This window comes from Drosophila nasuta, chromosome 3 (genome assembly GCF_023558535.2).
Source record: "Drosophila nasuta strain 15112-1781.00 chromosome 3, ASM2355853v1, whole genome shotgun sequence".
NCBI lineage: Eukaryota > Metazoa > Arthropoda > Insecta > Diptera > Drosophilidae > Drosophila > Drosophila nasuta.
The window spans coordinates 4481379-4499212 of record NC_083457.1 but is presented as its reverse complement, the minus strand read 5'-3'; the positions used below and the strand labels follow the sequence as shown (position 1 = coordinate 4499212).

At 36.3% G+C, this 17834-nt stretch overlaps 1 protein-coding gene across 3 annotated transcripts; it reads right to left on the bottom strand.

Annotated features, from left to right (window-relative positions):
- Positions 1-1521: 1521 nt before the first annotated feature.
- LOC132793529 (calmodulin) lies at positions 1522-17478 on the bottom strand. Of its 3 annotated transcripts, none has more exons than XM_060803493.1 (5): positions 17255-17478; positions 16434-16619; positions 12018-12192; positions 6112-6354; positions 1522-1939 (listed from the first exon to the last, which is right to left on the bottom strand). In XM_060803493.1, exons 2-5 carry the CDS (start codon positions 16434-16436, stop codon positions 1911-1913), a joined length of 450 nt encoding a protein of 149 aa, XP_060659476.1. In that variant the 5' UTR covers positions 16437-16619; positions 17255-17478; the 3' UTR covers positions 1522-1910. The 3 variants fall into 3 exon arrangements, with proteins under 3 accessions (XP_060659476.1, XP_060659477.1, XP_060659478.1); XM_060803494.1 differs by having other exon boundaries at positions 17309-17478; XM_060803495.1 differs by lacking the exons at positions 16434-16619; positions 17255-17478 and adding an exon at positions 12297-12372.
- Between the last annotated feature and the right edge of the window lie 356 nt (positions 17479-17834).

Genomic DNA, 17834 nt, shown 5'->3' with positions numbered 1-17834 from the left:
GTCTTTGCTGTGCTTTAGGTTTTTGTTTAGTTTTTTTTTTGTTGCTTTCTTTTCGTTTTTGTCTAGATTTGTTCATAATATAATATTTTATTTGTAAATATATATATATATATGTATATTGTAAATTTATGCTGCTGTTGTTGTTGCTTCTTTATCATCTTCTTCTTCTTCTTCGACTTTGTCTAGTTTGCTGTTGTCTCTTCTCTTCGTTTCGTTTCATTTTATTTATTATGTGTGTGTTTGATGAAATCTTCTCTTCGCCTCTGCTCCGCACATAAATATTTAATTTGTATATTCATTATAATAAAATTATGTTAATTTTTTCCTCATTATATTTATGTTATCGATATATATATATTTATTTATTTATAGGTTAGTTAATAGTTTTAACTTGCGTTTTGCTGCCTCTTAATTGCTACAGAATTGTGTAGTTCTTGCACATACATTAAGTCAGATGCGCTACAAATTTTGGTAAAGCTGCCACAAAAGCCCTTCCACTCAGTTTGCCTACATTCCTAATCACGATCATGATCATCATCATTATCGTCATCATACTTATGAACCGAACTTCTTCCTCTGCGCGCCAAGCTGGACTCTCCTAACAGCCAGAGCATAATACATACGATATATATGCATATATTTAGAGCGCATTCTTATATATATACATCAATATGCATGTACTATACCATAGCTTCATTTTAATTTAATTTTATATCGAAAATGTATTTGTAGCTGGTTTTGTTTTCGTTTTTTGTTTTTTTTTTTCATAATTTTTATTTATTTTTTGTTGTTTGTTTCTTTATATTTATTAATTTTAAATTTAAATATAATTTAATAAGAAGAATTTGTTGTTTGATTTTACATTATTTATAATATATATATGTTGTATTTATAATATATTTTATTTCTGGTTGTTGTTTTGACATGCGTGTATCTGTGTGAGTGTGAAATGTAAGTGTAATAGTGTGAGTGTTGTTTGTGTGTGTGTGTGTGTGTTTGTTGTTGGTGTCTATATAAACGTTGTCAGTTTTGTTGTTCATTATCGCAAAAATTACAAATATTGTTTTTTTTTTGTTTTGTTTTAATTATTTCGTGTTTTGCCTTTATTTTTGCATTTGAATTCGACAAGTATTGTTTATATTTTGAAACAATTTATTTTTACAGTTAGCCGTTGCTGCTGTCGCCTCCGTCTCCAGATGGCGCTGCTTTGCCCCGCTGCTGGCCCATAGAGGGCGCTGCTTTGCATGTTTTGCTTTTCTCAATTGATGCGGCCACTCAAAAAAGTTGTTATTGCTGTTGTTGTGATTGGATTTGATTTGTTGTTGTTCTAGTGTGTGTGGTGGTGTTATGCCAGTATTTTTAAGTGTAATAGTTTTAATTTTTGTATTACTTATAACATGCTTTTTGTTGTTGTTCATTTATGTTTAAACGGTGACTTCATTAAGTTTTGCTGCTTGTTGTTGTTGTTGTTGTTGGGTTTTCCTTTCTTTCTCTTCGACTTTTTTTCTTGACTGCTGTCTGTTTTTGTTTTGTTTTTTTTTCAATTAAAATTAAGTGTGTGTGTGTTTTTATTTATTATAATTTTCATGTAATCTTTATCTTTTCTGGGGTTTTTTTTTCTCATTTCTTGCTTGTTTAAATGTTCTTGCTTTTTCTTTTTTACTTTGTTTCTTTTGTTTTTAAGTGTAAGTTTTTCTTTTTTAAGTTTCTTAAATGTTGTTTTTGCTTTTGTTTTATATTCTTCTTGTTTTTGTATTTTTATGTTTTTTGCTTAACTCTTTGTTGTTTTTTTTTAAGATCTTTTACTGGGGTCCATAGCAACAGCGTGGCGCGATGTCATTGCGCACAGCTACAGTCTTCGTCAACATCTTAAAAAAATAGAAAGGCTTAAAAAGAAATAATTTAACGCTTCACTTCGATGTCATCATAGTCACGAATTCTGCAAAGAGAGTAAAGAGAGAAATCATGATTAGAAAGATTACAAAGAAAGTTTCTGTATGAAAACAGATTGGAGAAATAGGGGATAGAACACCCTTAACATGATGTTATGTGGCTTATGAAAATGCTTATGCCAATTTTTCTTTTAACACTTCCATCAATCCGCATTATTAGCGAGATTTTTTTTTGGTTGACGAAGTGTGTTGTGCTGATCACGCTTAGCCATTAAAAAAATATCAGGGAACAATTTACGAGCTGCGCTGCCAGACGCGTCAGATTATAAGCTAAATGAAATTTATGGGCGCATGAACGTTTAGAGATGAAACAGTTCAAACAAGTTCCGAAGAAAAAAACCGTATTATGATGTTGGAAATTTTGCAGTTTGGTCTAAAGTGAATCATGGCAAAGGGCAAACAAAAGAAACTTAGTGAATGGAACGGGGGTCGACGGGGTTCGCATTGTGCGATAAAATTGCTTTTCGCTAGATAAAAGCTGCACATCATCGGTGCAATCAGAGGACGAACCTCGTGCGAAAAGAGGCGAGGGGAGAGGCGAGAACTTGATGCCAAATTGGCAACGTTCTCTTCGCAACGTTGGCCACTGAAACGCTTCCTCGAAGTGAGCGAGCGCGTACCCGATTTATCAGGTGTTTGCATGCAGCTGCTATAAATAGACAAGTGACAGCCTGTGCACCCCCCTCCCCACCCATCTCTCATTCCCCACATTCGCCATCATGTGTCTCACGCTCTTGCATCTGCAGCTGATTGGATATAGGGTATAGGGTATAGTTGTTGGTCTCGTCCCTGTCCTGTCCCTGTCTCTGTGTCATTTCGACGATGCAATTATTTCTCATTCGCAGTTGCGGCGCATTTTTTAAATACTTGCAGCATGTGGTGAATAACGGTGGCCTCTTGACCAACAATCGACCAACTACGACGCATCGCGTCACATGGCACCTTGATTGCTCTGCAGGTGCTAAGTGGGTGGACAGACAATTACCGACACAATGTAACATCATCATCATCAATAGCCGAGTAAATGAAGCTGTCTGCAACAATGGGTTTGCCATTGTTTTCTTTTAAAGAGTATTTATGGATGAATACACTCAGTAAATAAATAAATATACCACTCGCAAGAAGAATATTATACGAAATTTTCATTGTTCATTCTTCTCACACCAAAGTTCTTTCAACTGGGAAAGGAAAGGAAAGGCAAAATTATAGCTGCTCCTTCTTTGCTTCCACACCTATAAAAGAGCTCGTAAAATAAAGAGTTCTTTTCTGTCCAATAAAAACTTAAAAATAAAACGTTATTATAACCAGAAACGCAACTCTCAATTTATTCATTCGTATGCAAAAGTTCAAGGGGCACGCCCTAAGGCATTTATATTGTTATACTCTTATCCTTAACCTTCTGCAAATATGCAAATCTACCTCAACCCTTTTCTTTTTTACCTCGATTATTTTTCCTGAGAACCCAACCCAGAAATGAGTTTCCGCGAATAGTTTTTGGGGTTGGAACCGATTTTGGGCATGGGCTCGGTTTCCTTCCTTGACATTATTTTCTAGCCCATTTTTGATCAAATTTCTTAATGGATCGAATGTTATTGTCGGGGTTGGGTCGCAATTAACAGAAAACAAAAAAACACCGCAACTCTTTTGATATAGAAAAGTGAGCTGCGTACTAGAGATGGGAAAGTATTCGGCGCTCGTTTTTATATATATATATTTTTAGGCCAATTTTCATGTATTTTTATTCGAATTTCTATAGTTTTTCGCATAGCCCGATATCTACTTTGAATGGTTTTCGTGTTTTGTGGTTCTGCTGTTTATCTTTCGTCGTTTTGTTTACATTCGCCAGCTCAATGCAGATAGTATATATGTGCACAGTGGTATGTGTCTGCGTGTGTTTCACACTTTTTTTCTATAATTCTTTTTTTTTGTATTTTTCTTTTGCTGTTAATATGTATGTATGTAGTACTTTATTTCGCCGCGCTTCTGTGCTAATGTTGAATTTGTTTTTCTTTTGTATTTTGCTTAACATTTTATTTGATTTTCGACTTGCGTTTCTTTTTGTTTTAATTTCTTTTCCTTACGTTTGTTCTGTTCTGTTGCTGTTCGCTTATTCTTATTCTGACAACATTTTTATATTTGGCGAATGGCCAAAGTAAGTCTCATCCCAACATCCACACACACATCCACACACATCTACACCACCAACACCATCGACAGCAGTTGTTCTCGGGGTCTGCCGGGTCCGGCCCATTGTTTGTGCTATATAATTTTCACATTCCGGGCTCACCCCCCGAGAGCCCCGGTGGTCCGATATAGCCCCCCGCACCCGCCGATCCCCGTTGCCAGCCCAACAAGAGACAAGACAACAATAGAGACTTTGGTTAATTGGCAATAAGCAAATGGCAACTCGCATTTATTTATATTATGCTCATTTCACACACATACACATGTTATACTCTTCTTTATATATTTGTATATATATATAGATCGGTCAATGTTCAGCAAATTGCCTGTTAGCAGTTATTATTATTGTTCTTAGTCGACATTCTCCGCATATTCTTATTGCACAATATTTATTTCATTTTAATTGAAAGTCGTCTGACATTCAGACTAAATATGTTTTTATCAATTGAGATCTTTCTTATAACTATAGATTAAAGCTACAATCTGAACTCAAAGTTTTACTGAAGAATTGCCTAACTTCTACAACACACATTGAAATGGAAATATACAGCATTATATGACCATTAAACAATTTATAAGATAAGATATTTTACAGTTTGGTTAGCCTTAAAACACCTTGAAACTATTATCAATATTTAAAGGTGTGCGATCTTATCATGCCAAACTTTTGCTTGTTTCCAGCTAACACTTTTTTTCAACGGCATTCGAAGTGTTCAGATTATGACAATTTTGACACATTTACTTCCTAATCTAGAATCAAGTGTTATTCCTAAGTTTCTGTCTCACTTCTTGACTTGTTGCTCTTCCCAAGAAACGAACCTATTTTTATATTGTTTCACATTATGTTGGGTGCTCATAAATTGCTTGTGATTAATCTATCTGATCCGCCAAGATTTGCGCCAAACGATTTTTATTTGAACTTGAGGCACACATTGCTTAAATCGGATACGCGAGATGTAGTCGTTATATTGAATGTGTATAAGACACAAACAGACAGACAGAAAGACATACACACAATGCGAGTATATATTATACATAGTTCTAGATTTGTATCAGTCCGATTTTGATTGCCATCAACAACAACAGAGCGAGTGAGCGAACAAATGAGATAATGAGTGAGTGAATAGTGAAGAACACCACAAATAGGGGCTCATTATTTCAGTTTGTTTTTCTCAAAGTACAATCAAAGCAATGGACTTATATATTTTTGGAGGTGTATGAACAGATATCTTAGCACCTTGAATCAACATATGTGTATTGCCTTTGCAATTGTTTTCACTAATAGTATTACGTTTTTTTTCTGTTTTCACTCTATTTCCCACAATTGTCTATTCAATTTTGAAGCAATTAAATGTTTTCGAGGAATACAAAGCCATCAAATGAAATGATCGAATTAGCCATTCCCTTTTTGTGGAAAAGAACGAAGAATTATTCGTTGAAATTGGCAAATTCCATATAATATATAAACTGATTATTTGTGCTTTTAAACCTTACTAGACGATATATATAGATATCTATTAATTACAGGGTATACCATTAGTCTGATATAGCAAAGAAGAGCGAATAGAATAACATTTTGGTTACGCATTGAGTGCGACTAATGAATCAGAATATAGAAAATTCAGAAAGTAATGAATGACACAAAAAGCAAGTGTCAATTGTGTATGCACATATATGATTAAATCGAAATATTTTGACTAATTGTCAGCATACAGTACGTATACGTAATATGGCACACAAGTGAATTGTATACAGCTAGATGGCTGGCAATTATCAAAGCCAACAACTGTTGTGAGAATATCCAATTAGTGGAATGACATGACACGACGACACGCGACATCTCACATACATATATACGCATATAGGTATATAGGTAAGCCGCTTAGCGAGTGTGAAAAAGTAGGATTGACAGAAGAAGAAAATGAGGTGAACCAGAAGGAAAAGGAGAAGGAAGAGGAGATTATGATGCGCTTACCTTCGTAATTGACCTGACCATCACCATCGATATCAGCCTCGCGGATCATTTCATCGACCTCCTCGTCTGTTAATTTCTCTCCCAAATTTGTCATCACGTGACGCAATTCGGCCGCTGAAATGAAGCCGTTGCCGTCCTTATCGAAGACTCTGAAGGCTTCTCGGATTTCCTCTTCACTATCGGTGTCCTTCATTTTGCGTGCCATCATGGTAAGGAATTCTGGGAAATCAATTGTACCGTTACCTGGAAAAGAAAGCAAATGCAATTAGTTTACACATTACTTTTCAATATAATACAATTCCAATACATTTTGCTCCATTCTCTTATTGTTGCAACGTCTTTTCCAGAAATCTATTTGATTTCATCTTCAATGCAAAATCACACTTTTGATTGCCAAACATTCTTTCTGTATAAGCCAAAGAAGTGTTCTTAAATCACACTTTTCTTAGCTAAACATTCTTTCTGTATAAGTCACAGAAGTGTTCTTAAATGTCTGTTTCACTGAATTGTGATAAATATTCATTTCCATCAACATTTCAACATTTGCCCCCAAGGGTAATTTACGAGTCAAACATTTCTCTTTATTATATCACGCTCTCGTAATAAACTGACTCACAAATCCCTTTAGGGCCACACATTGTGAGAAATCCCTGGGCCAGCCCGTAATCAGGTATGCTTTTATATTTGTCTAAGCCACGGATTAGTTTTTCATGACTTCTTCGTCGCTCCCCCCTTCCCCACCCCGCCTTTCTTTATATTCATCTTTTTATCATGTGGCACACGTGGCGTATGCGCAACATTGTGGCAGCATTGATAACTTTGCCATCCCATAGATAAGCCACAGTAGCAGTTTGCTAAGCCAGTCAGGCTTACACGTTGGAATTCTGAAGTTCATTCCGCAGCTCAAGACCACAACGAAACGAATATATAGAGAGGAGAGGATACCGAATTTCTCGTTAGACTAATTGAAAAAGTTTCTGTTTAAAGTTTGTGAATAGTTTTCCGCTTTTCAGTTGCTGTTGGGCTGCTTCACATTTTTATGGCTCACTCTCCATAACACAAAAAAAAAAAAAAAAAAACTTTTGATAAACCAGAAAACTTTTGCCCCACACTGAGACCTTAATTGTTATTGACTCTCTCATTCTCTTGCCAACTTCTGTTTTCTGCCAGAAGCCCAATTCTATAACATATATCTAACTAATGGTTGTTCTCCATCACATTGCAAATGGAGCATGGGTCATATTTGGGATATAATTTTATGATAATGGCATAGCCCAGACACTTAAGATTGAGACTTGTTTTCATTGATGTCCCGGCAAGTTTTCCCATTTAAACTTTGAACAAATGTTGCATAAACACTTGATCTTTGTCCAAAATATATATTATATACCATAATATATACTGTAATATATATGATATACTATAATATTCATTATATACTGTAACATATATGATATACTATAAAATTCATTATATACCATAATATATACTGTTATATATATGATATACTATAATATTTATTATATATTATAATATATACTGTAATATATATGATATACTATAATATTCATTATATACCATAATATATACTGTAATATATATGATATACTATAATATTTAGTATATATTATGGTATATGATATACTATGATATTAATTATATACCATATAATATTCATAATATATACTGTAATATATATACTATAATATTCATTATATACTATAATATATATGACATTGAAAACAGTTCACTTATTGTATTACACACCTCAAAATTACTAAAAATCGAAATGTGAAATTAATGCTTTGCCATCACATTTAATAGCCCAAATTCTGTGTAATTATTGCCCTTGCTCTTGTTAAGTTCAAAAATACAAATCAATAAGTATACAAATGTAGGCGATTAACAACCACGTTATATTCACATCAAATGGCAAAATAAATAATGAGATTTTCAGAAAAAAAAAGAAACAAGAAACAAAAAACAAACAAAAAGAAATCCGAAAAAAACAAATTTAAGCAGAAACGATTTGTACGCAATGGGTAACATTTCAATGTTTATAAATTAGCACAATGAAAAATGAATAAAAATCCAATAATCTAATGGAAAAATTGTGCGCCTAATTGAAGTTCATATTAATAATATTGAATGGACTAAATCGCTTAACAAATAATAATCAAGGAGAGCTACAAAGATCATGTAGACTAGCGGATACCCTACAATAAAATAAGGATAAGGTAATAAATTGTTTCCAGTTTAAGAATTGAAATTTCTTGGTATTCAGAATAAAATAAATGGAAAGTTTAACAGAGTATCTTTTAGTCGATCACGCTGCTTTTGTTCCTATTGAATTTTTGGGGAATACCGGGTTCGGTTCAATTCGGATCGGTTCAGTTTTATTTCGATCGGTCTGTGTGGCGCACTCTTGTTTATAAAAATCTATATTTAAAACATTTGACGCGAACTCTGTCGCTGCTGCTGATGCTGCTGCTTTTGGCTTTTCCGGCATTGGCCAACATTAGGATTTCCCCCGACGTAATATTTTTGCCATTTGTGTGTTGGCCAATATACTTGAACGAGACGTTGTTAGACGCGCTTTAGACAGTCGGCGTTAACAAACGATTGACAAGGCTCATGACGACGATGACGACGACGATGGCCAAGAAGACGCTCGCTGCCAGCAGCTAGCCAATGTCTGCCAATATCTTTTGGTGTTTTGGGTTTTGGTTTCCATTTCGCCAGACACTATTTTCCCCCTTTTCACGCCCCCTCTTACAAGCACCACGGGGATGCGCCCCGTTTGACGATTCGCAACGTTGCGCAAATTTTTGCAGACAATTTAAAATTTTAATAAGATTTTTTCATTTTTCTTCATTTCTCTCTCGCTTATTCGCACGCTAAATTTAGTTGTGTGTGCTTCAAGAGAGACTGGGAACGGGAGGGAACGAGAGCGGGGCAAGGGGAACAAATCTTTATAAATAACACATAGGGGTTCTCGCTTGGATATTTGATTGAGATCTAACCGCATTCGAATTCTCTTTACTTGCATTACTATTTTATAAATATATTTACATACAAATATGTATAAATACATAACTCGATTTTTATTTGCAATTCTGTCAACACTCCAGACGTCATTGCGGGACAAAGTGGTGACTGTAAGTGCCTCAGAGGGGGGTTGGGGGTATGGAGGGGAGGAAACAGTGACCGGCGACTAATGGCGTCGTTTGTATGCGGCTGCAGTTTTTGGACATCGTCGTCGTCAACTGAGGCGACGCCAGCAAAATTTTAAGTAATGAATGTTTAATGTTTCCGTCTGTTGTTCAGAGAGGAGACTAGCAAATTACCACTGGGCCATGTGAGCGTGTGGGAGTTGTCTATGTGAGGAGGCGTGAGTGTGAGCAAGTGCATGTTTGTGTGTGTGTTTCTTTGTGCATTTCAAACAGTCCATAGGAGGTGTATATATTTTATATAATTTTATGCACGAAATGCCATTTGCCTGCTTAGATCGTAAAATAAGCTATATAATCGCTTATAACATCATGTTACTAGTCATCGAGCCTCATGAATAACCCAAGTGAATAATAGGGCAAAGCTTACAGTTTCTATGAAACGATGAATCTTTAAGGTTAAGGTTTGCTTTAAATAAAAATTGAACCCACAAAGTGAATATGCTTTTTATATATACTAATTTTAATTAAAATACTATAGGAATAGGAAAAAATATTGCAAGCAAACATTAATACATTTGTATATAAAAAAGGAAAAATCTAGTTTGGATATTTAGTTTAATTTTAATCATATCTGTATCTATCTGAGAATAAATAAATTGCCATGGTTTTGAGCTTGTGAAATCTTTTATCCAATCCCTTACTAAACCTTTATCCCAAACTATCGAATACTACACTCTATAAATTCCGAGTTAGATAAGCTTAGCAAATACAAAAAAAAAGAAATCTACAATTTCATCGTGCTAAAAAGCATACAAAAAGCTTAAGTGAATCCTAACAGTTTCAAACACACACCACATCAGACCTGCATATGTAGATGAGAAAACACATACAAATGCACTTGAAGAGCGGTGCTATAAAGGAACTAAAAACCTCTAAAGTGCTGCTTGAGCCAAAGCAACTATTTTTAGCTATGTGCTGCTGATAAACATCGTTCGCTCAGTCAGTCATTCAGTCAAAATCCGCCCACCTGCCAAAGAGCATCTTCAGCTAAGTCGCTGCCACCTATCCACGTGTTTTATATGCTTGTTGTCCTTAATAGCAATTGAAACGCATGCGCTGTGCGTCTGCTTTGCAGACTTTTGCAGAATTTGCCCTGGATTTTTCATCACATGCGCATTTAGCACGTGCAAAAAGGAATAACAACAACAGCAGAAGCAGCTGCAGCAGCAGCACAATAACTGTGACAGCAACAACAAGAATAGGGTGTAAAGGAAAAAGTAACAGTGCCAGCAGCGCTGCCTGCTGCCTTGAGAGCAGCACTCGTCCAGCCTCTGCAGCGATTCTCGGCGTTGTTGAGAGCGAGAGTGAGAGAGAGAGAGTGAAGCTGTAGCGACTGTTGCTTTTGTTGTTTTCTTCTTACTGTCGGATGTGGGTGACTTGATTTCGGTTTTCGGAATTTTGTCGTCGTCTCCTTGCACTTTTTACTTGTTACGCTTTACACTTGTCGCTCGCTCTTCTTTTGCTCGCCTGTTTGTGAGTGTGTTTGTGTGCATGTATATTGGTGTAGTGTAGGAGGTGTTTGTATTGGTGTTGCGCTGCTCTTTGGGTGGGGCATGTTTTATTTTTAAGCTAATTGTCGAGCTTTGGGGCATTATGCAAACAGAAACTGCACGAAAACGAAACAGGAACACACACAAACACACTCACACACCAACAGTTGTGCTTGTATGTATGTACATATGTGTGCACATAAATAAAAAAGTGATTAATAATTTGTGAAAATTTAACGAAAGCGAAGGAAAAATTAACGAATGCGCGATATATTCTCGACACATTTCACAATTGCTAAAAATACATATAAAAAGCCACACGAGCATTCCTCTACCTCACTTCCCTCTCCCCCCCTTTGCTCTTTTCTGCTGCCTCATTCTAATAACTTGCAAATTCGTTGAGTAGTTTTTGGCGAAAGGTGAAAAACCTCAAGTTGACGAACCAACAGCCAGAGGGGAGGGAATATAGTGTAATGTTGGTCAAGACTTCTCATTTTCAGAAATGGCGCACGGCGTCAATCTCTTAATTTCAGTTATAATACATTTGTATTTTCTACAAATCAGTATATTTCTGTTTTTTTTTTAGACATTCTCGTTTCCCATCGCCCCATTTCACCCGCAAAACCACCTTTTGTCAAAAATCCTGTGCATTTCTGACAGCACCAACAAAAGCAACTACACGTAGCATTAGCCAGAACAAGAGCCAAATATTTTTGGTCTTCTATTTTTAATGGCTATGACGTGTTTTTGTTGCATATTTTTAGCCAATCGCCAAGAAAAACTAAAGGAGGAGAAAACAAAAAAGAATTCATTTCGTTTCGTTTGTCAGTCCATCCGTCTGTCCGTCCGTCTGTCTCTTTGCCTGATCTGTTCAATTCTTAGCTGTGGGATTTACAGAATGTGCTGTGTTTGTTTTAAGAATAGACTGACGACCGATTGAATAGAGCAGTTTATAATTAGGGGAAAGGGTTCAAAGCAATTAGCCCAAAACACAAAAACTAGTTCAAGAATTTGGCAATCAAAGCATTTCGATCAAAGAACAGTTATGCTAATACCCAAATGGTCGGAAGTGTAAAACATTTGAGAACACATCTCAAAGAGCATTTTGCAAGTGGCCTACATAACGTAGTTGCAACGTTCACGAATGGATCACAAAATGTAGAATTGGAAAACGCAAACTTACCGTCGGCATCGACCTCGTTTATCATATCCTGGAGCTCAGCCTCTGTGGGGTTCTGTCCCAGGGATCGCATGACTGTTCCCAACTCCTTTGTTGTGATGGTGCCATCACCGTCTTTGTCGAATAGCGAGAACGCCTCTTTGAACTCAGCAATTTGTTCCTCTGTCAGCTGATCGGCCTGTAAAAATCGAGAAGAGATGCGAATTAATTCAATGATAATGCTAATTTGCAGCGACAACTGAAATTCTCTTATATTTCATATTTCAGCTTCTGTATAAATACCATAATTAAGTTGTTGATTGAACAGACTCTTAGTTCTATTTGTATAACTGATAATTAATTGCTGTCAGGTTTTATGATGTGTTTATGAATGATGACATAGGCGACGATGACGACTTGATCTATGCTCAATGCCAGAAAAAAACCGAAAGAGAAACTGACAAATAGACAAACAGTCATACTATTCCCTTCCTTTCTTTTTTTTTTTTATTTGTTATGTATGAAATTACAATGGAAAGTGCGTCCCCTCCCAAAGATACGAGATCTATACATAAACAGTCGTAGGTTGTCTGTGCCGCGGAACCAGAACGTCAAAGAATAGCGGCACTTTGGGATTCATTTGAATAATTTCGCATATTGTTTGCACTCAACAAAATAACAAAAGGCGCCAGACAGACCCACCGAATACAAATACATATATGTATATATATGCACATATCTAGTGATACGATTGTACTCATATCTCTATCTGAAAGGTGTTAGGTTTTGCTGACGTCAGTTGTATTTTTTTTTTTTTTTTGGATACACAAAACCAGAACACAAGGTTCGGGAAGTCGCCAAATGTGTTCCTAGCAAAAGTTGCAATGCTCTGTTGCGAATTACTCTCTAAATTCATTATTAGACCTGTTGAAGTGTCAATTCAAAGCGTCTAATTTGTTTTGACAGATGTTCCTTACGCTTCAGCTCTCTCTCTTTACATGTATATATAAAAGCAATCTAAGCGATAAGCTCAATGACAAATAAACAAATAATGCACCCTTATACAGCACTAACCACTATGATTAAATTATTGAATCTACGTCAGAAATAAAGCACTTCAAAAATATATATATTATATTATGGCGTTCAATAAAATGTGTTTTAAAAAACAATCATGAGATCACATTCTAGGCAAATAAAATTAACAACTAATGCACAAATTTGTTCTACGATAAAAAAAAGGGAAAATTTATGAGCAATCTCAAAACTAGATGACGCACAAAGTGCCAACAATTTTTTATGCATTACTCAAAAGTTATTCTAGGTGTAAACAGTTGAGAGAGAAAGAATGTGTGGAGAGTTACTCGGAGACTTGTCGATAAGTTAAAAGGTTTGCTATCTAATCAAGAAACTATAACTTGTTTTACTACACACGTAGCTGCACTTCAAGGCGAGCACAAATCACTTATATAACAGATATTTCATGGCAAACACACATTTGCAAAGCTGAAGGAAGGTTTATATTTAATAATCGAGAAGATTGCAGTTCGAGAGTGTGAGTGTGTGTGTGTGCGTGGGGTTTGAGTTGAATTTTGGTTGTTGCTGGCTTATCGCTTTGGCCCGATAAAAGTTGTGTGCACATTAGTAAGCTGGTTATGTCATGACTGTATGACTAACTGCTTAAGTCCAAAGCTGCTTAAAGCTCAGTCAGTAGCGCGGCTTTAAATGGCAGGCAGCAACATCCACCTTGAATGGCAATGGGTGTGACGGAATCTACCTAATTGTCAAACCATATATATCACGCCCACCCCCCGTTTTGCTATTCCATATTGGCACCTGCCCATGTATTTGTGTGTGTGTTTAGATTTCAGACATTGCACATGTGATTCAAATGAAGCATAAACATTACTTTTAATAGCTTTCTCTCGCATTGGTTTCTATTATTTCTCTCTTTTGCAGGCTCGATTAACTGGTTAAATCCTCTTTTCGCCGGTATTTACACAAACAACAAAACAAGTTGCCGCTGTGCGAAGTCTGAAAAAGAGAGTATGGACGATCGACTAGTATAAACTGGATTCTGACTTCAGTTTCGATTTCGAAATCGAGTCCGAAATAATGCGAATTGCGAGACAAATGTGCTTTGTCTTATGATTAACTCAGCACAAATGACTCACGAGCGAAAAAGAGAAGTGAAGCACTCAAAAAGTGTTCGACTAAAAGATTCTCTGAATTTAAAACAATTTGCAAATATACATATTAAAAATGAATTACGATGGTAAGAAGATAAGAAGTATTCACTTTGTACTATACTATATAGTATACCATAATCCTAAATATCCCATTTGCATTTCAAATTAAAAATTCTGTATAGTATACTATAGAATCAAACTTAGGGAGCATTCAAACACCATAATCTGCTATTCACTGCATAAATAAGGCGAGAGGAAGTGAATAAATAATACAGCTGTACAGTGTTTGATGAGATAATGCTGCCGCACACAGTCAACAAACTTTGAAAATCAAGCTCTGTTTATCCACATACAAATATACAGAATATGTGAAAAATAGAGATGGGGCGAAATATGAATCACGCTTTAATGAAAAACAAAATATTGAGCACGTAAAACGATTTGTTTTAATTAAAATCTGTTTGCATTCTGCGTGAGCTGTAAAAAGCGCTAATTTAATTAAGCAACGCCCGCTGTCAGAGAAATGGGCAAGGGAAAAGGGGATGGGTCAAATATTTTCTTGTATTTTCTTATCAAAAAGCAAACGCAGCAGCAGCAAGCGCTAAAACCAAAAGTAAAAGAGAAAAGGCAACAAAAATTGGATTATGTGCGGTTAATGTGGCGACGTCGCCACGTTTGGCGTCTGGGGCAAAAATCGTTCTTCATTATGCTGCACGCCGCACACACACACACACACATACAGACGCGTTACAATGAAATTCTTGGGCGAATGTTGGCAAAGTGGAGCAAACAACAGCAACAACAATATGGCCAAGCCAGCAACAGCAAAAAGCAGCGTGCCAGCAGAGCCAAAAGCCAAACACAAAGCGAAACAGCAAAATAACCGCAATGCGGCAAATGAAACGGTTATGGAAGAAAACAACAAAACGTAAACGCCGCAACCGACAGTGACTGAGAAAAAGAGAGACCGCGCAACTGAGAAAATGACAACGAAAACGCAAAAGAAAGCACACGCAGATAAAAATGAGCGAACCGACAACGAACGGCGAGAGAGCCGACGCAGTGCAAAAGGCAAAATTGATAACACACGAATGCGCTGTGCAGAGACTGCGAACCAGGCAAAAAAAAAACTGTGTGAAACGGTTATGCGAGTCGGCCTAGAGAGGCATACAGAGAGAGAGAGAGAGAATGCTAAAGCGCAAGTCAAACGGCACGAATCGGTTCGGCTCGGAGAGCAACTGCTGTTCGTGCATACGAAACGGTTAAACAGAGCAAAAATGCAAAAGAAACGCGGCAAAGCAACGCGACGATAACACACATTCCAAAAGCTAAAGAATTTTTCGCCGTTTCGTTTTTCTTTCATTCTCTCCGTGCCGCGTCTAACCTCAATTTTTTGCGGTAAATAAAGCGAAACGAACGAACAATAAGAAGAGCGCAAAAAAGCAAATCCAATAATGCCGGCGTCGCTGGAACAGCCGTTGGCATTGTTGTTGTTTTTGCTGCCATTGCGACAATTTGCTGTTGTTGCTGATCACACTTTTGGCTGATAAGCAAATGAAATTTAGTGCAATAACATAAAAACTATTTATGAGCAGTTGAAATATGGCTAATAAAATGACAAAGGGAAAAAACATTTTCTTACTTAGCGTTTTTTATAATAGCAATAAAGCCAATTTTTGATACAAACACCTATAAAGGTAAATTCCCACACACATTTGTTTGTTGTACGATGCTGCATTGACATAAAGGAATGAAGAACTAAAAGCTGATAACGAGTTTTAGCTGCTTGCGTATTCAAGTTCTTCAGGCATTCTATTAACAAAAGGGGCGTGGCATTGTCGGGGTTGCATTTGAAGCAAACCCTTCGCAACAATTATCGCAATTGAAATAATTTAAGGGATCTAGTAATTCAAGATTGTCGTTAAGAACTCTATTGTAATGAATATTCCTCGTTTAAAACAAAATCATTTAAGAATGTAAAACTTTTCTCCTTCTAAGAATTGCAGATTTGTTGGCAAGCTAATCGCATTCTGTGCAAATATGATAACAAAATGTTTTATCTAGAGTTCTCGATTGTGACTGACTCATTTTTAAACAATACCCTAATAATTAGCCTCATCACATCTGCCGAAACCAAATTGAAAGAAATAATTTCAATTTGCATAGGTTTGCAGAATTTCCAATTTGAATGTAAACAATGCAAAAAGAAATGAAGGTGATGGGGGAAGTCGAAACAAATGCGAGTACTTACCATTTTTGTAGTTGGGTTTGTTTTTTGTTGTGTTTAGAAAGAAATGTTAATCCGCTGCTGCTGCTGAGGCCGCTGCTGCTGTGGTAATATTTTTTGGTATGTGTAAAGTGGAATTAACGTTAACGACGCGCGTTCTACGTTCTACGTTTAACTTGTATTTGAATTTTAAGCAAAACTTTTAACACACTGCAAAAAGATCAAGAAGAAGAATAATGGTGAAGAAGACAGCAGAAAACACGATGCTTTTTAAAATTCAATTTACTTCAAAAACAGTTTTTTAAGTTCAAACGGAGCAACAACAAATGGCAACCAACAATTTACGACTGGGTCAAAAAAAAAAACGAAGTAGCGTCGTTGCCGGCGACAGCGGCGAAACATATGAAATGAGAGACTGGCGAAAATCGTTGACGTTTCCTTCAGTCCGTCTCTCTCCGTCTGTCCGTCAGTAGTCGACGCTACTTTTTCTTTCCTTTTTTTGTGTTCTCGCCGTGTCAATTTGTTGTTGCTATTTGTTGCTTTGCCGAACGCCGAATTTTTTTTTTCATCTTGCGTTTTTATTTTTCTCATTTGCTTTTTGGCATTTTGCTTTTGGGTTTTCTATTGTGCGATATAATATGCGAAAAACACACGCGCGCAACACCCGTTTTTTTTTTATTTGATACATATAGAAAACTGGCTTGATTTTGCTTTCATATTGAAAGAAATTTTTTTTTTTGGCATTTCACGAAATTTGTAGAGAAGCGTTTTTTTTTTTTTTAAGTCCTCAATTTTTTAAAAACATGTATTTTTTATGTTTTTTGCTTCAATTGAAGGTAACTCACGATCCTAATCAGAACTTGCGTCCGTAACGGTTGACAACTCAATTGTAACTGTACCGTTTAAAACCCGTAAGCGTACTACAATATTTTTGCACTTTTCTGCTGCTGCTGCTGCGCTGCTTTCTGTGCTTTTTGGTGCTCCTTTCCTGCTCGGCGCAAGTCAAATGTTAATATTTTTCTGCAAACTTGCTGTAGATGCTCAAATGAACTGCTTCGACGACGTCTGTTACTCAAGTGAGCTGGCTATCCAGTGTGAAATGCTTTTTTACGCTGCTGTTTAACATTTTTCATGTTACCTTGTGCTCTTCTTCTGCAAAAAAGCTAAATTGAGCGAATCGGTCGGCAAATGAAACGGTTATGCATGTTCCCGCAGCTGATTGCAGTCGCTTTTGCTTTGATTTTTGCGTACCAAGCGGTTTAAGTTCGCGAAAAACGAGAAACGAAAATGTACGAACTGTTAATAACAGGCGCGCCGGCGCGCAAAGTTTAAATGTAGCCGAAAAGCTTTATTATTGTTTAATAAACACAAGCGAACAGTTGTTTAATTTGACGCTAACATGGTGAGCTTAATATTATTATTTAT